Below are 24,824 nucleotides of genomic sequence, written 5' to 3'. Positions count from 1 at the left end.
TCACCAGTTCATAAAAAATCTTGACCGAGGGGACCAATGTGAAAGAGGGCGCCCTGGAAGATTTTTTCCTATGTGGAAATCTGCTGTTAGAGGTCGCTACTTGATTTTCCTCCAATAAATCCAGTAAGTCCTGAAAGGCCTGGCGCTCATCATGAGGAACATTCTGTAGAATATCGGGTTTCTGATACATAACTTGAAAGGTGATGTTCCTGCAAAAAAGGTATAAGTCCTTAACAAGTGTAAACTTGTCCACCTTGTGTGTAGGAACAAACGTCAGCCCCCGCCGGAGAACCGACAGTTCCACCTGTGATAAGGAATGGTTAGACAAGTTAATAACTTGTAAAGTGTTGTTTGGTACCTCCGAATCAGATGCTGGAACATCACAAGTGCCGGTATCCTCTACTTGCGTTTAATTGGTTTTATCTTGTATATGTCCTGTTTTGAGGTGTAATTAAAAATTAAAATTGTTTGATATATTTACACAATTCATGGGTGTGCATACCGTTATTGGCCCAGTCTGTTCTCTTCTTTGTTTTCATGGTCATTTCACGGGCCAGGTTTTGCACCCTATTTCTATGATTAGTGCAGGGGTGCACCACTTACATATATTACTATAGATTTTTCCTTGCCCTGTTTAGGGGTTTTTTCCTAGTGGTAGCACATGCATATTTTGGCATATCCTGCTGTCTTATTATAGTAAGTAGTACTGATTTATTTTTTGGTACATATATTGGTAGAATTGTTCCTTGTGTGCAGTTATGGACTGGGACGCCAGGGAGGCCGCATGGTTGGCGCAGTCCTCCAGCATGTTTCAAACAGCAGAGGTATCTGCCCCAGATTCGGATTTTTCAGTATTGTGTTTAGATCTTACCAAGGCTCACAGATCTGGAATCAAGCTATGGTGGAATATGAGAAGCCTTGAGGAATATTGCAAGGCTGGGTTTGTGCCTAGGGGTCTTCGCATTTCTATCTTCCCAGCTTGGGAGCCTTCTGCCTCATTCCAACAAACTTGGGAGCAGGGCCTCACACGCTGTTCTAACATGCTTATTTCCTTGCTTATTGAACATGATAAGGAGTTGTTCTCCGCCGTCAAAATACATATTAAGGAATTGGAGGGTAAGCTAACTAAATTTGAGGAGACACAGGTGGGGGCATTTAGGATCAAATTAAAGGAGACATTAGACAAATATGAGGCAGATATTATTGCAGGCAAGCGCAAGAAGTTCCTGAGAGACAAAATGGACTATGAACAACATAAAGTCTATAGATGGAAACATAGAGGCAATGCTAGAACTGGTGCCCCTCATAATAATAGGAACACTACTCTCCCTGTAAATACTGAGCCCTCACTTAGAGGGGCAAGCTCCAGTGATTTTTTATCTTCTACGGGGAGCGAGCTCGATCACGGACCAGACGTGGAAGACGAAAGAAGAATTCCAATAAGAAAGCGTCAACCATATTACCGGGGAAAGACATCACCATACGGACACAAATATCCAACCAGACGCAAGTAGAGGATACCGGCACTTGTGATGTTCCAGCATCTGATTCGGAGGTACCAAACAACACTTTACAAGTTATTAACTTGTCTAACCATTCCTTATCACAGGTGGAACTGTCGGTTCTCCGGCGGGGGCTGACGTTTGTTCCTACACACAAGGTGGACAAGTTTACACTTGTTAAGGACTTATACCTTTTTTGCAGGAACATCACCTTTCAAGTTATGTATCAGAAACCCGATATTCTACAGAATGTTCCTCATGATGAGCGCCAGGCCTTTCAGGACTTACTGGATTTATTGGAGGAAAATCAAGTAGCGACCTCTAACAGCAGATTTCCACATAGGAAAAAATCTTCCAGGGCGCCCTCTTTCACATTGGTCCCCGCGGTCAAGATTTTTTATGAACTGGTGAAGAGAGACATCATGGCTATGGTTCCCAAGGTCAGTACATCTCCTAATTTGTCCACTGCGGAAAATCGGGCCATTTATGACCTAAGAAACAATGGGACCTTTATTATTAAGGAAGCAGACAAGGGGGGCAATGTCGTCCTTTGGCCCACCCACATGTATCAGGTGGAGGCCACTAGGCAACTGGACAACAGGCGGTTTTATAACAAATTACCATCGGATCCCACAAAAGTTTTTATGTCCAAACTGCAGACTTTATTATGCAGGGCCAACCAACTGGGCATTATTACCTCCAATGAAAAGCGGTACATGTGGGTGGAGGATCCCATCGTTGCAACATTTTATATGCTGCCAAAAATTCATAAGGACGACAAACAGCCCCCCGGTCGACCAATAGTTTCTAGTATTGGCAGCTTATGCGAAAAAGCTTGTCACTACATCGATTTTTTCTTGCAGCCTATTGCGACAATGCTACCCTCATACGTTAGGGACTCGGCCCATTTTATTGAAATTATTCGGGACATCAATTTGCCGACTGCATTCCACCTAGTTACGTGCGATGTGGAATCATTATATTCCAATATTAGCCATGTGGATGGCATTAACGCATTGTCCTTTTTTCTGAATCTGAGACAACATGAGGACTCTGGACACCATATGTTTCTTCTGGAACTTCTTAAATTTGTCTTGCATCACAACTTTTTTCTTTTTGACAGGACTTTCTACCTCCAGGTGTCCGGTGTGGCCATGGGGGCCAAATGTGCGCCAGCCTATGCCAATATCTTCTTAGGCTGGTGGGAAGAGACTGTAGTTTACCCCTCCGTGACCTTCCAGGAGAAGGTGCGCCACTGGCATCGATATATCGATGACGTGTTTTTTCTATGGCTTGGCACCGAATCGGAGTGTGTTCAATTTCTGCAGGATCTCAATATTAACTCCCATAATATTTTTCTCACACATTTTATGTCAACTGCCTCGGTCACCTACTTGGATTTAAAGATTACTGTGGAAGACCACCATTTGGTAACGGATCTCTTCCGCAAGTCAACAGCTACCAATGCACTACTGGAATACAGTAGTTTTCATCCTACACACACCAAGGTGGGTGTTCCTATCAGCCAATTTTTGCGGGTCAGGCGGAACTGTACGCATGACATTGATTTTTTGTCACAGGCCCGTGAGCTCACAAGTCGTTTCAAAGAAAGGGGTTACCCGAAACGAATAATTTCATCTGCCTTTCAGAGAGCACGACGGGAAGACCAAACGTCACTATTGACTCCGAGACCTCGCAACTTGGATAAAGTCACCAGATTCGTCACAGATTATAACAGCAGCTGGGACCAGGTAAAGACCATTATCACTCGACATTGGTCTATTCTTAGGACCGACTCTCAGACGGCAGAGGTAACGAGTGATAGACCTCTGCTTGCGACAAGACGAGCCCCGAACTTGCGAGATCTTTTAACAAATAGTCATTTTTCAAGACCAACCACTAGGCTTAATAGAGGGCTCAATCTCAAAGGGTCATTTCCCTGTGGGGATTGCAGTATATGTCCCTTTATGATACCCACCAGGAATGTTTTTTCTAATCCTTTAGATTCATCTATTTATCGGCTCAAACATTACATCAACTGTAAGACGAGGGACGTCATTTATGTCATTATCTGTCCATGTGGCAAACCGTATGTTGGACAAACTTCCCAGGAGCTTAGAAAGAGAATCCAGAAGCACATGTCGACTATTCATTTGGCAGCTGCAGACCAACGTAAGGGTAAGCCCCTCACCCCGGTGGCAGCACATTTTTTGGCAACACACGGGGGCTCCACTTCCAATATTAGGGTTGTGGGGCTGCAGAGGATACTGTACAGGGGTAGGGGTGGCAGTTCACATAACCAGCTCCTTCAGATAGAATCTAGGTGGATCTTCAATCTTCGGTCCACAGCACCACAGGGACTCAATGAAGAACTCCTATTCACTGGGTTTTTGGGTTGAGATAGGTGGGGCAGGCATGTCTGTGTATGTATATGTATGTATATATGTGTATATGTGCATATATGTATGATTTTCATCTTTTATACACATTCTTTCATTTTGCCACTTTCCTTTCATCTCCCCTTCCAAAAATTGGGCTATCTGCATACCTGTCTTATATGCCTGTTTTTTATTCTTTAGAGCTCCATGTTGCTTTATGTGGATCAAGTGATTTCTTGTTCCAAATGGGATACACGGCTTGGGGACCAATTGGACACTGGAAATATCCAGGCTTATGAGCCTATACATCCTGGGTGCGATTGGAGGAGCGTCATGATGTTATTGCCATTAGGACAACGTACTATGGTTCTTGGTACCCTGGTCTCCGGTGATGTCAATGCACGGGCATACATACCCCTGTTACGGACTAGGACCATGATGAGGCATGATGAGGCATATTAAGATCCTTCTCTTATCAAAGAAGACTGTATACATCTTGGGCTGTTAATCTTCAGAGAGGTTATATCTATGGATTATAACTGGGGTCCTGAGTGTGGGAAGTTATACCTGCATACTGCTTTCCATCTATGAGGATTTATGCCCGATTTGGACATTGCCACTAATTCTCCTTGGGGATACATACTATGAGGACTGCTTTCCCCATTTGGGACTATGAAGATGAATGGACGCTATATTGATATTTTGAATGACTTTAGCGATAATAAGAGATGGGTATTTCTATATGTTCCTATTTAGGTCCACAGCCCAGTTCACTGTTAAGTATGGTCATCATCACTTGTTTTGGCATACCTCGTAAATATTATTTCTCCCCTACTTGGATAGTGTGGCTGCGTATTTGTTCGTACAATAGCAGGCTGACTTTAACCCTTGGCCATCACTTCCATTCGTTGCCATCTAAGTTGCTATTGTGCTGTGAGTGGCACCATCAGCTTTACCTGTTCTCCCTTATTTTCTTTCTCTTTTTTTTCTCTAAGGTGCTATTATATATATCCTCATTTAAGTGTTTATATGCTCCATTTGCCCCCTGGGATGTGTGTATGTTATATGCTCTCATAGGTATGCAGGTTTCTTTCCGGCAATGGACACTTGCTGCTTACTCCTTGTATCTGATCTGCGCACGCGCGATCTTTCCCCCTCTAGTGTTACCGTTCTGCATGTGCAGCTGCACTATGACAACGGTAAACACTTTCCGGCTATAGCCATTTCCGGCACGCTGTATGCGGCGACCTCCACTGGCGCGGCGTTCGTTAACTGCACACCGGTCTGTATTTAATCTATTTATGTTCATGTATATTAGACCTCAAGGGGGACTTATTGATTCACTTCCCCTGACGAAGCTGCGCTTGCAGCGATACGCGTGGGGCTTGCTGCCTCACCCCTCCACTTGTCTCCTGTCCTCACCTGGCGCCGTTATCCACGGCATATCTTTATTGTGCATTGGTGCCATTGATACACTCTTTGGGGTATTATACCCGGGTCTCAGTGCGCTCCTATTTTGGAGCTTATGGCTTTTTAGACATAGTACGCTTTGCCTGTTCTCTTGTATAACTGTGGGATATTCGCCACACACCTGATTGGGGCTTTGAATAGATCTAGCCCTACCAGGGATATTAGGGACAGATGTATTGATAGTACTTCTACGGCCACAAATGAACATGTTTATTTTTGAGATAGAATTTTGGTATTTAGGATGATAATTGTGACCGCATCATCATAGACTGGAAAATTATAATATTTCTTGTCTTTTTGTATGTCTGGTTTTGTTCATTTTCCGTATATTTGTGCATGCACATAATATGTTCCTGTGATCTGAGATATTATCTATGTGGACAAGTGATACTGTATATATTCTGTATCTACCTACTAACATTCTTTTCATGTGTTAGGCTAATTTATGCCATGCATGTTCAGGGGTGATGGCGTATGGTCCTGTATCCAGACCTTTTTAATTGGTTTTATCTTGTATATGTCCTGTTTTGAGGTGTAATTAAAAATTAAAATTGTTTGATATATTTACACAATTCATGGGTGTGCATACCGTTATTGGCCCAGTCTGTTCTCTTCTTTGTTTTCAGAAAGGCCATCTCTGAATCTTGCAGCCAGGGCGCACTCATTCCACTGAGTAAGCACCGACCATTTCCGAAATTTCTGACAATATATTTCTGCTTCATCTTGCCCCTGAGAGAGAGCCAATAAAGCTTTTTCAGCCTGAATCTCTAGGTTAGGTTCCTCATAGAGCAAACCCAATGCCAGAAAAAACGCATCCACATTGAGCAACGCAGGATCCCCTGGTGCCAATGCAAATGCCCAATTCTGAGGGTCACCCCGCAGGAAAGATATTACAATTTTTACTTGCTGAGCAGGGTCTCCAGAGGAGCGAGATTTCAAAGAAAGAAACAACTTGCAATTGTTCCTAAAATTCAGAAAACTAGATCTATCTCCAGAAAAAAAACTCTGGGATAGGAATTCTAGGTTCAGACACAGGAGCATGTACAACAAAATCTTGTATATTTTGAACCTTAGCAGCAAGATTATTCAGGCTGGAAGCCAAACTCTGGACGTCCATGATAAACAGCTGAGGTCAGAGCCATTCAAGGATTAAGAGGAGGTAAGACGCAGCCAGGCTGCAATTAAGGCTAGGCAGCAAACTCTGAGGGGAGAAAAAAAAAAAAAAAAACTTCCTCAGACTACTTTTCCTCCTACTTCAGCCAATACGATTACCACTTTTGGCCGGCTATACTGTCATGATCCCAATGGCAGGGGATCACAAAAGGACAAGCACAAAAAACAAAACAAGCTCTAGGGTGATGGAAACTGAGCTGACCGCGATCCTGAACCTAAACACACAACTAGCTGTAGCCGGGGAACGTGCCTACGATGATTCCTAGACGTCTCGCACCAGCCGAAGGACTAACTTCCCCTATTAGAAGAAACACAGACCTCTCTTGCCTCCAGAGAAACACCCCACAGAAATAGCAGCCCCCCACATGTAATGACGGTGAAATGAGAGGAAAGCACATACGTAGTTATGAAAACAGATTCAGCAAAATGAGGCCCGCTAAAGCTAGATAGCAGAGGATACAAAAGTGAACTGCGCGGTCAGCGAAAAACCCTACAAAAAACCATCCTGAAATTACTTGAACTCATGTGCCAACTCATGGAACATGAGGAGTAATATCAGCCCACTAGAGCAACCAGCAAAAAGGAATCACATATCTGCAAGCTGGACTAAGACAAAAATTAAGCAAAACGTGGAACAGGAAAATCAAAAACTTAGCTTGTCCTGAAGATTACAGAAGCGGGAAGCAGAGGTAACAAGACACACTGATTACATTGATAGCCGGCGAGGAAATTACAAGAAAGCCAGGTTAAATAGGAAACTCCCATATCCTGATAGAACAGGTGGACACCAGAGACCGCAGAAAACACAAGTCACCCAGTACCATCTGTAACCACCAGAGGGAGGCCAAAAACAGAATCCACAACAGTGTAGTCAACACATATTGATGAGCTATCCTGAGCAATCCCAGGCACTGATGTGCGCTATTAGGATTTCTTTATCCTTACCACATTGTTGCAATCTGTTCTGATGAAGGCCTACTGACTGGCTGAAACATCAATTACTTATACAATTAGATTGCACACATTTAATAAAATCACCTTCTTGCATAATTTTGGAGTGCCAAGTTCATATGTTTTTACTGTTCTTGGAGTGGAATCCTACTTGAGCACCTATCAAATAGGAGTGCCACGCAGCCTGTTTTTTTACCTATACTCAAAATAAGTCATCAGTCTAGAATCAGTGGGGTTCAGGCACCCGGCACCCCCATTGATCAACTGTTATAAGCTTTGGTGGCCGCCGGATGAAAATGCATTGAACAGAAATGCACTGTGCAGCTCCAATCAATGTGTAATACCCACTGCCGGGTACGGCAGAACAGCTCCTATTTAGTGCACTGCCCAGCTCCATTCAAATTGTTGAAGCTCCATTCAAATGGCTGGTGCTGCTGCGGGGCTCTGCTCAGGAGAATATGAGCTGATCTGCAGTACCTGGAAGCAGCCGTTACATATTGAATAATGAGCTGCATTAAATAGGAGTTCTGACACCGGCCACTACACATTGAATGGAGCGGTAAAGTTCACTGAATAAGAGCTGTTCTGCAGTACCCGGCAGCGGCTGCAACATACTGAAAGGAGCTGTGCAGTGCAGTAGATAGGAACTGTTGGTCTGCAGTAGCCAACAGTGATCACTACATTTTGAATAGAACAAGCAGTGCAGACTCTATCAATGTGTTTTCATTTGGCTGCCACCAGAGCTTATAGCAGCTGATGGGTGGGGCTGCCGGGTATCAGATGCCTGCCTGATCCATTATCTTAACTGCTGACAAACATCCTACTAAACTCCACCAAAGAAACCTTTGGCAGGCCAAATAAGTTGACAGTGATGGCAGGACCCTAGATGCCATGACAAGGCATTGTCAAACCCAGAATCACTTTTCCGGATGAGACATCTTGGAGGATGCGATTCTGTTAAACCGCTTAAAATGCTGCAGTCACTAGTGACCAATGGCAGAATTCAGAGTGATATCCGTGCCACTGTAGTGGGAGCCCTGCAGCCAATTACAGCCAGCGTTCCACAGTGATTGAGCAGGCACAGCTCCATCTCTCATGGCCAAGTGATATTGATGACGTGCATGTATGGCATCCTGCTGAATAGGGGCTTTATATGAAATTCATACTGCTCCAAATTCCCCCCATACAATGGTCTCCCCCTAATGCAAGCCTTAAGGCTGGAAGCCACTAGTTGTGCACTTCTATATAGTGTTTTATGCAGAAAAATATTTTGAATTGTGTGAAGAACATTATTTTGACTTGGTAAAACAAACCTCTTTTCCAGCGTTTTCTATGGCATGCACAGTGTGTTCATCCACAAGACTGGCCTTCAAATTAAAATATTTCACTTTCCTGTTAAAAAAAAAAAAAAGTGCAAACAAGTGGATGGAAAAATGTAATTACCTATTACAAGAACTTATTGCAATTAACCACTGAGACACAATATAACAATGATACAGAAATCAATAATATATTATGTTAACGGTAGACAAGAAACAAAAGGAAAAGAATATATGGCATGAGGAGTCAATTTAACATAATAGCAAATGGTTCAGAGATCTGAAGCGCAGAAGTCACACAGTTTTCAGCGATTTAGAGGCTATTTCCATTGGCCAATATTGATGGTATATCAATATGGTACCTCATTGATGTCGGATTAGTAGAATCTAACAAGCAGTAATGGGCCCAATACCAGCTTCACTGCTTTGTATGTCCCTGGTATCAGAGTTACCTGCACTTAAATCCTTAATACCCCTGGCCATTCTGCATTTAAAGGGAACCTGTCAGATCAGATAACACTATTACCATGCAGATTAATAGATTATGAACGTGTTGAGCCACTGTACCGCAATATATCAGTGCAGTGCCCCCACGCTGTATGACAAAGCTGACGGCTCCAAGGAGAAATAAAGTTCACTTTCTCCTGTGTGTCGCACTTTCAGTACAGCGCGACACATTCATAACGCTATTAACCTGCAGATTAATCCTATATGCACAGTTATCAAGCAGGACAGGTTCCTGGCAATTATTGTGCCTACATGTCCTTTTGGCAAGAGTTTGTTTTGATGTTTTCAGTATTCAGTGCAGTGTTACTGTGTCAGATTCTCTTTAATAACTGCAGCTATCCTGAGCTTCAGCATACAAGTCTCACATAAACATTACATGGGTATTCTAACTGTGGGCTATGGGAAAACTTCCCGATCCATGGTGTCTGACCTCTGGACCCCCCACTCAGGCCACGCTCACATGTTCAGTATTTGGTTAGTATTTTACAGACATGGCCGAAAGTTCCAGAATATGAAGTATTTCACAATTATTGCAATTACACACGTTCTATTACACAACATGTTTATTTACTTTGTGTGTATTGGAACAACACAGGAAAAAAGGCAAGTTGGACATCATTTGGACATTATTTCACACAAAACTCAAAAATGGGCAGGACAAAATTCTTGGCACCCTCAACTTAATATTTGGGTGCACACCCTTTGGAAAAAATAACTACAATCAATCACTTCATATAACCATCAACAAGCTTCTTACACCTCTCAACTGGAATTTTGGGCCACTCTACTTTTGCAAACAGCTCCAGGTCTCTCACATTTGAAGGTGCCTTCTCCCAACAGAAATTTTAATATCTCTACACAGGTGTTCAATGGAATTTAGATCCGGACTCACTGCTGGCCACTTCAGAACTCTCCAGCACTTTGTTTCCATCCATTTCTGGGTGCTTCTTGAAGTATGTTTGGAGTCATTGTCCTGCTGGAAGACCCATGACGTAGGAGGCAATCCCAGCTTTCTGACGCTGGGCACTACATAGAGACCCTAAATCCTATGGTAATCAACATATTTCATGATGTCTTGCAAACAGTCAAGGCACCCAGTGCCAGAGGCAGCAAAACAACCCCTAAACATATTTGAAGCTTCACCACATTTGACTGTAGGTCATGTGCTCTTTGCTGTGCAGGCGTCATTCCATTTTCAGTGAACAGTAGAATGATGTGATTTACTAAATAGCTCTATCTTGGTCTCATCTGTCCATATGATGCTTTACCAGAAGGATTTAGGTTTACTCATGTACATTTTGTCAAACTGCAGTCTAGCTTTTTAATGTCTCGGTGTCAGCCCTGGTATCCTCCTGGGTCTCCTGCCATTTCATTAAAATGTCGACGGATAGTTCCCTCTGACACCGATGCATCCTGAGCTCACAGGACAGCTTGAATTTCTTTGGAACTTGATTGGAGCTGCTTATCCACCATCTGAACTATCCTGTGTTACATCCTTTCATCAATTTTTCTCTGCTGTCCACGGAGATTTGCTACAGTGCCATGGGTTGTAAACTTCTTGATTATGTTGCGCACCGTGTACAAAGGAACATCAAGACCTCAAGATGCGAAGATTGAGTCAACTTCTTCTCTTTTTACTTGGAGTCAATTGTTATTAGCATATTTGCCTATACCTGTTTCTTGCCACAGGTGGGTTTGAACAAGCATCACACGCTTGAAACAAAGTTGTTTACCCACAATTTTGGAAAGGTGCCAACAACTTTGTCTGGCCGATTTTTGAGGTTTTGTGTGAAATTATGTCTAATTTGCCTTTTCTTCTTGTGTGTATTGGAACAATACAAAAAAAAAAAACAAAGCAATTGTGTGTATAACACAACATGTGTAATTGCAACAACTTTCTGGGAGAAACACTTCATTTTCTGTAACAATTTCAAGGGACCCAAAACTTTCAGCCATGACTTTACATCAATATTTGTAAGCCAAAATTAGGAGTGGAACACTATGAGGAAAAGTATAATAGAAATATGTCACCACTTCTGCATTTATCACCCACTCCTGGTTTTGGCTTACAAATACTGATGTAAAATACTGACCAAATACTGCTAGTGTGAACGTGGCCTAATCCTGAGAACCAAGGCATGTGAATGGAGTGGTGGCCAATCATATGCACTGCAGCAGTGGCCTGGTCGCCCACCGTTCCATACAGAGAGGGTTCTTCAGAGCCCCAGTTCTCAGTATCAAGAAGGGTCCCAGAGATTGGACTCTCAGCAATCAGGAAGTTACCCCTAATCCAATGGCTATTAATCCCATCCCGACCAGTCGTATTTTCACTTTTGCGGTTTCATGCTTTCCTCTAATTTTTCCAAGAGTTAATGACCTTTTTTCGTATTCACATAGCTGTATGATGGCTTGCTTTTTTGTGGGAAGAGCTGTACTTTTGAATGACACAATTCATTTTACCATTGATTGTATTGAAAAACATGAAAAATTCCAAGTGTGCTGGAATTGCACAGAAAACGCAGTTCAACAACTGTTTTTTAGGCTACGTTCAGACTAGCGTTGTGCTAGTGTGCGTCGGGTTAGCGTCGGGCGACGCAGCGGCGACGCACGCGTCATGCGCCCCTATGTTTAACATGGGGGACGCATTCGTTTTTGTTTGTTGCGTTTTGCGACGCATGCGTCTTTTTTGCCGCAAGTGTCGGACCAAGAAAACGCAACAAGTTGCATTTTTCTTGCGTCCGATTTTCGGCAAAAAACGACGCACGTGTCGCAAAACGCAGCGTTTTTGCGTGCGTTTTGCCGCGTTTTTGCGTGCGTTGTGCGTTGCGTCGCCGACGCAGCGGCGCACAACGCTAGTCTGAACGTAGCCTTAGAGGTTTGTTTTTACGGACTTCATTGTGTGATAAAAGTGACCTAGCAATATGATTTAATGATTTTACAGCATGTAGCAATAGTAGACACGGCACTCAGGGCTTCTTGGAGGTGCACAAGTTAGGTATCCAACCCGTCAAATATAAGCAATAAATTACTTGGCACTCAGGAGATCTTTTTGCAAGATAAGAAGTGAACAATTCGTTTATTTGGTGCATCCAGTTCAAAATTAAATTTTTTCGGTCTAATCACAAAACCTTCATCAGAAATAGTTTTTTGAGTACTGGAAGACGCAATAAATGTGTAAGGGCCCACAAAGGTGCCAGCGTCAGATGGCGTCCGGGAGAAGAAAGCGCCGGGAGCAACGCGAACCCTGCAGCACGGCGCCGGTGTTCTCTGAGGCCCCAGCGCTACCGCTCCTGCGAGTATCTCGCCTCTCTGCAGCGCTCATCCCCCATACCTCCAGACTCTCAGGCGCTTTCTTCTCCCGGACCCCATCTGACGCTGGCACCTTTGTGGGCCCTTACACATTTATTGCGTCTTCCAGTACTCAAAAAACTATTTCTGATGAAGGTCTTGTGATTAGACCGAAAACGTTTAATTTTGAACTGGATGCACCAAATAAACGAATTGTTCACTTCTTATCTTGCAAAAAGATCTCCTGAGTGCCAAGTAATTTATTGCTTATTAATGATTTTACAGATCAGTACAGTTAAGGTACCTTCACACATAATGATATTGTTAACGATATCGTTGCTATTTGTGACGTAGCAACGATATCGTTAATGAAATCGTTATGTGTGACAGCGACCAACGATCAGGCCCCTGCTGGGAGATCGTTGGTCGCTGAATAAAGTCCAGAACTTTATTTCGTCGCTGGACTCCTGCTGACATCGCTGGATCGGCGTGTGTGACACCGATCCAGCGATGTCTTCACTGGTAACCAGGGTAAACATCGGGTAACTAAGCGCAGGGCCGCGCTTAGTAACCCGATGTTTACCCTGGATACCATGCTAAAAGTAAAAAAAAACAAACACTAGATACTTACCTACCGCTGTCTGTCCTCCAGCGCTGTGCTCTGCACTCCTCCTGTACTGGCTGTGAGCCGGAAAGCAGAGCGGTGACGTCACCGCTCTGCTTTCCGGCTCACAGCCAGTACAGGAGGAGAGCAGAGAAGCAGAGCGCAGCGCTGGAGGACAGACAGCGGTAGGTAAGTATCTAGTGTTTGTTTTTTTTTACTTTTAGCATGTGTAAGGATTTCACTCACTCAGCTGCGACGGCTGACACTCAGGAGACGTGTTCCTTTAAAGTTCACTGGGTTTATTGCTTCATAAACCATGTGGCAAATAACAGAAAGCAAAATGGGCCTTTGGTTCAGGCAAAGAAAAGCAAGTGTCCAGTTCATCCGGCTCAGTCCTGAAGCCGTAACACACTCAGGAGGGTTTCACCTCCACACATATCTCTTGTGTAAAGGATTAGCCAGTCTTATAAAGAGCTAACCCCACCCAGTAACCCATCACATGATTAGCCATGTGGTCTGACATTACCACAGGTCCTGAAACACTTATACAAGATTATGTGCAAGAAAGGAATACTCCGGGCTACATTACAGCAATCAGGCACTTATGTGGCACATACCTCCCATCGACCACAAACCCTTTAGCCATGCTACATACCTCCCCCCTCTGCCTAAAGCCGTGGGGCTTGGCACTTTCCCCCACTAAGCAAGGGATTCTCGATAGGGCATCCGCATTACCGTGCAGCTTTCCGGCCCTATGTTCCACATGGAAACTGAAGTCCTGCAGGGCTAAGAACCAACGGGTGACTCTAGCATTTCTTCCTTTCGTTTCTCTCATCCACCTAAGCGGGGCATGGTCAGATACCAGTCTAAATTTACGTCCCAGCAGATAGTACCGCAATGTGTCCACTGCCCATTTTATGGCCAAGCACTCCTTCTCAACGACTGAGTAGTTCTTTTCAGATGAGGACAGCTTCCTACTCAGATAGAGAACAGGATGCTCCTCCCCATGTAGTTCTTGGGAAAGGACTGCTCCCACCCCAACATCTGAGGCATCTGTCTGAAGAATAAACTCTTTCTTGAAGTTTGGGGCCATCAGAACGGGTTGCTTACACAAAGCGTTTTTCATTTCTTGGAAGGCCGACTCTGTTTCTTCGGACCACTTAACCATTACTGATTTTGTCCCTTTTAGCAGGTCAGTCAGAGGCGCAGCCATCGTGGCGAAGTTTGGGATGAACCTCCTGTAATATCCCACGATTCCCAGGAAGGCTTTAACTTGTTTCTTGGAAACTGGTTTTGGCCATGTTTGGATTGCCTCCATTTTATTGATTTGGGGTTTTATTTCTCCATGACCCACTATGTATCCAAGGTACTTAGCTTCTTCTTTACCCAAGGCGCACTTCTTCGGGTTTATAGTAAATCCGGCCTCTCTTATAGCATCCAACACCGCTTGGACTTTCTCCAGATGACTCTCCGAGTGCCCGCATTCTCCACCAATTGTAAGGATTTCACTCACTCAGCTGCGACGGCTGACACTCAGGAGACGTGTTCCTTTAAAGTTCACTGGGTTTATTGCTTCATAAACCATGTGGCAAATAACAGAAAGCAAAATGGGCCTTTGGTTCAGGCAAAGAAAAGCAAGTGTCCAGTTCATCCGGCTCAGTCCTGAAGCCGTAACACACTCAGGAGGGTTTCACCTCCACACATATCTCTTGTGTAAAGGATTAGCCAGTCTTATAAAGAGCTAACCCCACCCAGTAACCCATCACATGATTAGCCATGTGGTCTGACATTACCACAGGTCCTGAAACACTTATACAAGATTATGTGCAAGAAAGGAATACTCCGGGCTACATTACAGCAATCAGGCACTTATGTGGCACATACCTCCCATCGACCACAAACCCTTTAGCCATGCTACACATGGTAACCAGGGTAAACATAGGGTTACTAAGCGCGGCCCTGCGCTTAGTAACCCGATGTTTACCCTGGTTACCGGCATCGTTGGTCGCTGGAGAGCGGTCTGTGTGACAGCTCTCCAGCGACCAAACAGCGACGCTGCAGCGATCCGGATCGTTGTCGGTATCGCTGCAGCGTCGCTTAATGTGAAGGGGCCTTTACAGTGTTACCAAACTTGTATTGTTGTTTTTGTTTTTTCAATTTACGTGGTGACATTTTTTTTTTTTTAAAGAAAAAAAATGTTTTGTTTGTGTTGCCACGTTCCAAGACCCTCTGATGAAGCCGTGTGAGGGCTTCTTTTTGTGGTGAGCAGACATTTTCACTGATACAATTTTAGGGTGGATTAGACATTTTTTATTGCTCCTAATTGCATTTTTTTCATTAAAGCGGCAACTGAAAAAACTCAATAATGGTGTTTTGACTAAAAGTGATTCAAACTTTTAGATTTTTTAAAACATTTTTTAATCACCTAAGGCTTTTTTTACACTTGCGTGTAACTTACGTGGTTTTGCAGCCCGTTTTTGTGGCCCCAATAGATTTCTTTTAAGCCGTATGGCCCTGAGGGCCGTAATTACGGCCGTGAAAAAATATCGAGCTTGCTGGATATTTTTCACGGCTTACGGACAAGGCCCCCATTGTAAATCAATGGGGCCGCAAAAACAACGGAAAGTTGTTTTTGCGGTGCACCGTGACTTCCGGTTTTGCGGATGGCCGTTTTTTTTCGCAATGCTTTTGCTATAGTATTGAGAACCTGAAAAATGTTGATCCGCAAGTTTTTTGCGGACCGATATTGCAGCAGACCTTGAAAATTGCGGCGATACGGCCTGCAATAATGGGCTGTAAAATACCCGGTAAGTGTAAAAGAAGCCTTAGGGGACTTAAACCTTTCAATGGCTTATATTGTATCAGCATTACAACCGTATTGCAATATACGGTGAAAATCAAGCTTCTCAACTGTACGCATGTACAATCAAAGCAGGTCCCCAATTTGCCATGACAAAACATCAGAACCCCGCATTCGCGTCTCTGGGGAGTTAGTGGGCACATGAAATTGCATAGACTCAGATATGTACACTTGAAATGCTGATGTCAGAAGTTGGCAGTAGCAATTACAGGGAACCTGTCAGCAGGATTGTGCACAGTAACCTACAGACAGTGTCAGGTTGGCGTTGTTATTCTGATTAAAATGATACCTTGGTTGAAGAAATCAGTCTTGTGGTTGTTGTTTAATCCTTATTTTCAGTTTTGACTGGTTAATGATATGCCCGCGCTGCGGGGCGGCCTGTGGGGGGTCTTCATGTGGTGCTCTGATTAGGTATTCATAAGGCAGACTGCTGACAGATCACTGATGTGCCCCCTTCTGCATGCAGGCGCTGATCGTGGCACCTGCGCTGCAGCATATTCCATGTTTACAGTGTTAATAATAAATGTGGTGGAGGTTATCCTGATAGTATAAAAAAAAATAATCCATTTGAAAATGCTGTCGGCAGTACCTGCACAGTAGCAGTTATCGGTGTATATAGAGGTGATCCGATAGCTGCTGTTGTGGGTTTCTCTTACCTTAATAGAGGGTCCCAACAATTTTGTCCATGTGGTGTAAATGTGCAATCCTGGCTGTTTAACTCTTTACATTCCGCAGTGACTTTGAAAGACAAAGATCGCTCCCTGTGTCTGGCCATCGACACCCTCACAAAATGATTGTGGGGTGCCAATGGATTGCTATGTCAGGCAAAGGTCTAACAATGGTCTCCATGCCTTGGAGCGGGGTCGGATAGACAGACTTACTAATGCACTGTACAAAGGTTCACACGCTAAAGGTTGTGCAATTACTAAGCATTGTAAAACATAAATATAAAAAAAAAAAAACATATTTGGTAACACCATATTTGTCACTATACTACAAAATTTTTTCGCTATATATCTTAGTTACGGAACACTGAAAACGCATTAATAAAAACAAAGAATTGCTTGATATAATCAAAAAGTTGCATGCACCGCAAACCAATAAAAAGTACAGCTCCCTACGTAAAGGCCCAAAATAGGTCTGTTTTCGAGGGGTTAAAAGGACTGCAAATATAAAATATAGAAACAAAAAATTTCCAACAGTCTTGCATAAAGAAAAAATTCACTTACTTGTCCTGCAGCTGAACTCTGTGGCCCCAGTTCAGTGATCTCACATAATTTTGAACAGCTTGTGCCATTTTGGACCTAAATTCATTTAAAAATAATATTTTCATACACACAACTCTAACTATAAAGCAGATATAAGATACTAGAATTGGAATAGTTAATTTACTGCGCCTTACATTTCAAGCAGCAATAGCGTCCTATACGTCTTTGCCCACAAGAGGGCGATGTTATACCAGATCTCTTGGCACAGAACTAAGGCAATAGTCACATCTTGGTTACACAAGGCCATGTTTCCACTAAATGAGAATTGTTGGTACAGCCCAAATTGGGAACTCACATGAGGTTGTTTTTTTAAGAAGGCATAAATCGGAAAAAGTGTTTGTTTAAAGGGGTTGTCCGGTCTTGCCCAGTCACGCTATGTGACTGTAGAATAGTGAATCCTTCCGGCACATGAACTACATGCTGCGAGGATTTGCCGGTGGCCACGTGATATGCATACTCCGGGCCAAAACTCGACTAGACTGTTTCCAGCAAGCTCCATTCAGTGTACTGCACAAGGTGGAAAACAGTCTAGTCAGGTTCTGCTGGGAGCGTGCACATCGCATGCATGTAATCACATCACCTTCGTTCCAGGCACTGACACTGGTGAAACCTCACAGCGCGCAGTTCGTGTGCTGGGAGGACTCACTAGTCAGCAGTCAGATAGAGTGACTGTAGACTTGTCATTTTAGACTGGACAACCCCTTTAAAGGGAACCTGTCACCCCCAAAATCGAAGGTGAGCTAAGCCCACCAGCATCAGGGGCTTATCTACAGCATTCTGTAATGCTGTATATAAGCCCCCGATGTATTCTGAAAGATGAGAAAAAGAGGTTATATTATACTCACCTGGGTGGGCGGTCCGATCCGATGGGCGTCACGGTCCGGGGCCTCCCATCTTCTTACGATGACGTCCTCTTCTTGTCTTCACACTGCGACTTCGGCGCAGGCGTACTTTGTCTGCCCTGTTGAGTGCAGAGCAAAGTACTGCAGTACGCAGGTGCTGGGCCTCTCTGACCTTTCCCGGCACCTGCGCTCTCAACAGTGCAGACAAAGTACGCCTGCGCCAGAGCCGCAGCGCGACGACAAGAAGAGGACGTTATCGTAAGAAGATAGGAGGTGCTGGACCCAGCTACTTGCTGTAGATAAGCCCCTGATGCCGGTGGGCTTAGCTCACCTTCGATTTTGGGGGTGACAGGTTCCCTTTAAGAGCAAGTGGGAATAAATGTTCAGTATATTAATGAGGTATGAGCTATGCAGCGTTACAATTTAATATTCTCTTATGCGATTTGCAATATGTGTAAGAAATTTTCATTACAGTGTTAAGATAAAGGGCCTTACCAGTCATGTTGTGCTGGATGTGGGATTTGCCAGCCATAATGGGGAGCATCTTTCAAGGCAACTCCTAACAGCGCTGCTTGGTGCATCAGTTTTTTGGGAATGCAGCCAACATTCACACACGTCCCTCCGATACCCCATTTAGTTCCTTGAAGCAGAATAAAGTAAAAATAGTTGCATAGCATCAATATTCTAGCAGCGCCCGGCCAAACCGCATTTTCTTCCCACGAACACAACCATTATTACGATACTGGGGCCAAGATGGGGTGACATTATTACAGTATTGTGGCAAGAAAGGGGAACATTATTAGTGTATTGGCGGCAATTGAGGGACTTTATTACTGTATGTGGTAAGCTGGGAGACTTTGTTACTGTATAGGCCAGTTGGAAGACATTATTATTGTATAAGGCCAATTGGGAAATATAATTATTGTGTGGAGGGTCAAAATGGGGACAATTTTTGGTGTATGGAGGCAAATGGGGAACATAATTACTGCAGGAAGCCTATTGGGGGACATTATTCATGTATAGAGTCAATTATTACTGGGGAGGAGGCAGAGTGGAGGACACTATTACTCCATAATGGGGGCTGTTTATAACATTCCTAAAGTGGCCCATACATTATTACCGTATATACTCGAGTATAAGCCAACCCCCCTAATTTTGCCACAAAAAACTGGGTAAACTTAATGACTCGAGTATAAGCCTAGCGTGGGAAATGCAGCAGCTACCGGTAAATGTCAAAAGTAAAAATAGATACCAATAAAAGTAAAATTAATTGAGACATCAGTAGGTTAAGTGTTTTTGAATATTGATATTGAATCAAGAGCCCCATATAATGCTCCATAAAGTTTATGATGGGCCCCATAAGATGCTCCATATTAAAATATGCCCCATATAATCCTATATAAAGGTTAATAATGGCCCCATAAGATGCTCCATATAGACACTTGCCCCATATAATGCTGCACAAATGTTAATTATGGCCCCATAAGATACTCCAAATAGACACTTGCCCCATGTAATGCTGCACAAACGTTAATTATGATCCCATAAGATGCTCCATACAGACACTTGCCCCATATAGTGCTGCACAAACGTTAATTATGGCCCTATAAGATTCTCCATAAAGACACTTGCCCCATTTGCTGTTGCTGTGATAAAAAAAAAAAAAATAACATACTCACCTCTCCGTCGCTCCGCCCCCCGGCACTTTCAATATTCCCCTTTCCTAGATCCGGTGCCACGCCGTCTTCAGTGTCTTCTGCACTGACGTTCAGGCAGAGGGCGCACACTAACACATCATCGCGCCCTCTGACCGGAGCGTCACAGCAGAAGACGCTGAAGACGGAGCGGTGCCTGGAACGAGGAGAAGGTGAATATCGCGCAGCCCTCCCCGTTTTACTCACCTGCTCCTGGTGCGGTGCTGTCCCTAATTCCCCGGCGCCGTAGCGTCTTCCTGTACTGAGCGGTCACATGGTACCGCTCATTACAGTAATGAATATGCGGCTCCACCCCTAAGGGAGGTGGAGCCGCATATTCATTACTGTAATGAGCGGTAACATGTGACCGCTCAGTACAGGAAGAAGCTGCGGCGCCAAGGAACTAGGGACCTGCAGGGACTGCACCAGGAGCAGGTGGGTATAATTAGACAGCCCCCGATCCCCCTCCCCTGCCGACCCCTAGGTATGACTTGAGTATAAGCCGAGAGGGGGACTTTTAGCCCCAAAAAATGGGCTGAAAATCTTGGCTTATACTCGAGTATATACGGTACTAATTTTTGGAGCCACAATTTTCGACATTCATTCTGTATCTATGCATAAATGTTGAACGTGATTACTGTATTGGGCAGAAAAGGTGTACGTTACTACTGTACTGTTGAAAATGGAGAGGGTCCATTACTGTTGGATTTGAGCACAATATTTCGAATACATAATGGGAGTTTTACTATCGTACAGGGAACACAAAAGGGGACATAAGATGGGCCATATGGGGGCCATAGAGGTGGACATTTCTATTTCTACAATCAATGGGTCACAAGGGGGGACACCATTACTGTAATATATTTTATTTTGGGGGATACTTTAAGTGTGGGGGAGAGAGGGAAGGGAGGTACTTCAAATGTGTAGAAAACCAGGGAGGCAATATGGCACTACATCTGGTACACTGTAGAATTTGGGAAAAAGTGAAGATCACTAGAAGTGATCAGCTATGGATGTCTGTGTTTTACTTCTGCAAAGATAAGTAGTGGCTAGAAGAAGTCATAGCGGTCTGCGCCAGATAAAGAAGAAAAGCAAAACTGATTGACGTCATTGCATTTACCTGTATTATATATACTTTCAGTATCTACAGAGCTCCCGTGTATAATGTCACCCTAATCCAAAGACAAACTGATGGAGAATTTATAATGAAGAGTCATATACGGCACTCATAAGTCAAGAGAGTGAGGTGCTCAAGTAGGTTATCCAGCCCATACATACTGTCATCAAAAAAACTTGGCACTCAAGTGGAATGGAGTTAAAAAGTTCCTTTTATTTTGCACACAATATGTCTTGAACGTTTCCAGTCTGAGCTCAGACCTTTATCAGAACTGTATGTCTGTGGAGAAGGAACCTGGATAGTTGGCGCATATAGTAAGGATTTGCTTTGCTTTGCTTTCCACTTTATTTTTCAACTCCATTCCACTTGAGTGCCAAGTTTTTTTTGATGATAGAGAATTTAGATTGTGAGCCCTAATGGGGACAGTGATGATGATGATGTCTGTAAGACGCTGTGGAATTAATGGCGCTATATAAGCGAGTAAAATAAATAAAATAAAGAAGTCTCTGTATTACCTGAACACTTAAATTAAATACTATCTACAGTGCTCCAATGTATAATGCACCAACCAGTGATCACTATTACCTGTACACTTACATTTCCGTATATACTATCTACAGAGCTCCTGTGCAAAATGTCATGGTGGTAGTCTTAATTTTAGTACTTTGGTTTCTAATCATAAATAGCATGGCAGTATTATTTTGTTACTATATGGTGGCAACATGTGGTCTTGTCTCATATTGTGGAATTTGTCTCTTGTATATGGCATTATTGGCATACTGATCTTGGTGTAATGCATTTTGTTCAGTAACAGAATTGTCATTATACAGGAGCCCATGCATTTAACCCCTTCATGACCCAGCCTATTTTGACCTTAATGACCTGGCCGTTTTTTGCAATTCTGACCAGTGTCCTTTTATGAGGTAATAACTCAGGAACGCTTCAACGAATCCTAGCGGTTCTGAGACTGTTTTTTCGTGACATATTGGGCTTCATGTTAGTGGTAAATTTAGGTCGATAATTTTTGTGTTTATTTGTGAAAAGAATGGAAATTTGGCTAAAATTTTGAAAATTTCCTAATTTTCAAATTTTTAATTTTTATTCTGTTAAACAAGAGAGTTATGTGACACAAAATAGTTACTGTAATAAGTAACATTTCCCACATGTCTACTTTACATCAGCACAATTTTGGAACCAAAACTTTTTTGTTAGGGAGTTATAAGGGTTAAAAGTTGGCCAGCAATTTCTCATTTTTACAAAACCATTTTTTTTTAGGGACCACCTCACATTTGAAGTCAGTTTGAGGGGTCTATATGGCTGAAAATACCCAAAAGTGACACCATTCTAAAAACTGCACCCCTCAAGGTGCTCAAAACCACATTCAAGAAGTTTATTAACCCTTCAGGTGCTTCACAGCAGCAGAAGCAACATGGAAGGAAAAAATGAACATTTAACTTTTTAGTCACAAAAATGATCTTTTAGCAACAATTTTTTTATTTTCCCAAGGGTAAAAAGAAACTGGACACCAAAAGTTATTGTACAATTTGTCCTGAGTACGCCGATACCCAATATGTGGGGGGGAACTACTGTTTGGTTGCACGACAGGGCTCGGAAGGGAAGGAGCGCCATTTGACTTTTTCAATGAAAAATTGGCTCCAATCTTTCGCGGACACCATGTCGCGTTTGGAGAGCCCCTGTGTGCCTAAACATTGGAGCTCCCCCACAAGTGACCCCATTTTGGAAACTAGACCCCCCAAGGAACTTATCTAGATGCATAGTGAGCATTTTGAACCCCCAGGTGCTTCACAAATTGATCCGTAAAAATGAAAAAGTACTTTTTTTTCACAAAAAATTTCTTTTTGCCTCAATTTGTTCATTTCCACATGGGCAACAGGATAAAATGGATCCTAAAATGTGTTGGGCAATTTCTCCTGAGTACACCGATACCTCATATGTGGTCACAAACCACTGTTTGTGCACACGGCAAGGCTCAGAAGGGAAGGAGCGCCATTTGACTTTTGAATGAAAAATTAGCTCCAATCGTTAGCGGACACCATGTCGCGTTTGGAGAGCCCGTGTGCCTTAACATTGGAGCTCCCCCACATGTGACCCCATTTTGGAAACTAGACCTCCCATGGAACTAACCTAGATGTGCGGTGACCACTTTAAACCCCCAAGTGCTTCACAGAAGTTTATAACGCAGAGCCGTGAAAATAAAAAATCATTTTTCTTTCCTCAAAAATTATTTTTTAGCCCGCAATTTTTTATTTTCACAAGAGTAACAGGAGAAATTGGACCCCAATAGTTGTTGCCCAGTTTGCACTGAGTATGCTGGTACCCCATATGTGGGGGTAAACCACTGTTTGGGCACACGTCGGGGCTCGGAAGGGAAGTAGTGACGCTTTGAAATGCAGACTTTGATGGAATGGTCTGCGGGCGTCATGTTGCATTTGCAGAGCCCCTGATGTGCCTAAACAGTAGAAACCTCCCACAAGTGACCCCATTTTGGAAACTAGACCCCCAAAGGAACTTATCTAGATATGTGGTGAGCACTTTGAACCCCCAAGTGCTTCACAAAAGTTTACAACGCAAAGCCGTGAAAATAAAAAAATAATTTTTCTTTCCTCAAAAATGTTTTAGCAAGCAGTTTTTTATTTTCACAAGGGTAGCAGGAGAAATTGGACCCCAATAGTTGTTGCCCAGTTTGTCCCAAGTATGCTGGTATCCCATATGTGGGGGTAAACCACTGTTTTGGCGCACATAGGGGCTCGGAAGGGAGGGAGCACCATTTGACTTTTTGAACGCAAGATTGGCTGGAATCAATGGTGGCGCCATGTTGCGTTTGGAGACCCCTGATGTGCCTAAACAGTGGAAATCCCTCAATTCTAACTCCAACACTAACCCCAACACACCCCTAACCCTAATCTCAACTCTAGCCATAACCCTAATCACAACCCTAACCCCAACACACCCCTAACCACAGCCCTAACCCCAACACACCCCTAACCCTAATCCCAACCCTAACCATAATCCTAACCCTAATCCAAACCCTAACCCCAACACACCCCTAACCACAACCCTAACCCCAACACACCCCTAACCATAACCCTAACCACAAGCCTAATCTTAACCCTATTTCCAACCCTAGCCCTAATTCCAACCCTAACCCTAAGGCTATGTGCCAACGTTGCGGATTCGCGTGAGATTTTTCCGCACCATTTTTTAAAAATCCGCGGGTAAAAGGCACTGCGTTTCCATTGAGGGAAAACTCACCACCTCTCGTGGCAGCCTGTCCCACTCATTGACCACCCTCACGGTCAAAAAGTTTTTTCTAATACCTACTCTGTAACTTCTACCTTTTAGTTTCATTCCATTGCTTCTCATGTTTCCATGTGCAAATGGGAAAAAAGGATGATCCCTCTACACTGTGACATCCCATCAGATATTTGTAGATTGCTATTAAGTCTCCTCTTCGTTTTTGCAAGCTAAACATTCCCAGATCCTTTAAGCATTCCTCATAGGACACGTTTTGCAGTCCGCTTACCATCCTGGTAGCTCTTCTCTGAACTTGCTCCAGTTTTTCAATGTCTTTTTTTTTTAAATGTGGTGTGGTGTGGTGTGGTGTGGAACTGGACACAGTATTCCAGATGCGGCCTGACCAAGGAGGAGTAGAGGGGGATAACTACTTCACGTGATATAAAGACTCTATGCTTCTCTTAATACATCCCAGAATTCTGTGTGCTTTTTTTGCTGCTGCATAACACTGTTGACTTATATGCTGTCTGTGATCTATTAGTATACCCAAGTCTTTTTCACACGTGCTGTTGCTTAGTTCTATTCCTCCCATTCTT

General features: G+C 43.4%; 1 protein-coding gene across 1 annotated transcript in view; it reads right to left on the bottom strand.

Moving 5' to 3' along the window:
* The window catches only part of TXNRD2 (thioredoxin reductase 2), a 203,664-nt gene that overhangs the window by 123,945 nt on the left and 54,895 nt on the right, over window positions 1-24,824 (bottom strand). The window contains exons 4-6 of the mRNA XM_069756382.1: window positions 18,658-18,802; window positions 17,282-17,356; window positions 8,788-8,866 (exon numbers count right to left, since the gene is read on the bottom strand). Of these exons, the coding sequence (XP_069612483.1) occupies window positions 8,788-8,866; window positions 17,282-17,356; window positions 18,658-18,802 (299 nt within the window). The remainder of the gene's footprint in view (window positions 1-8,787; window positions 8,867-17,281; window positions 17,357-18,657; window positions 18,803-24,824) is intronic.

The sequence above is a fragment of the Ranitomeya imitator genome, chromosome 1 (genome assembly GCF_032444005.1).
Source record: "Ranitomeya imitator isolate aRanImi1 chromosome 1, aRanImi1.pri, whole genome shotgun sequence".
In the NCBI taxonomy this organism is placed as follows: domain Eukaryota; kingdom Metazoa; phylum Chordata; class Amphibia; order Anura; family Dendrobatidae; genus Ranitomeya; species Ranitomeya imitator.
This window is presented reverse-complemented; position numbering and strand designations above follow the sequence as displayed.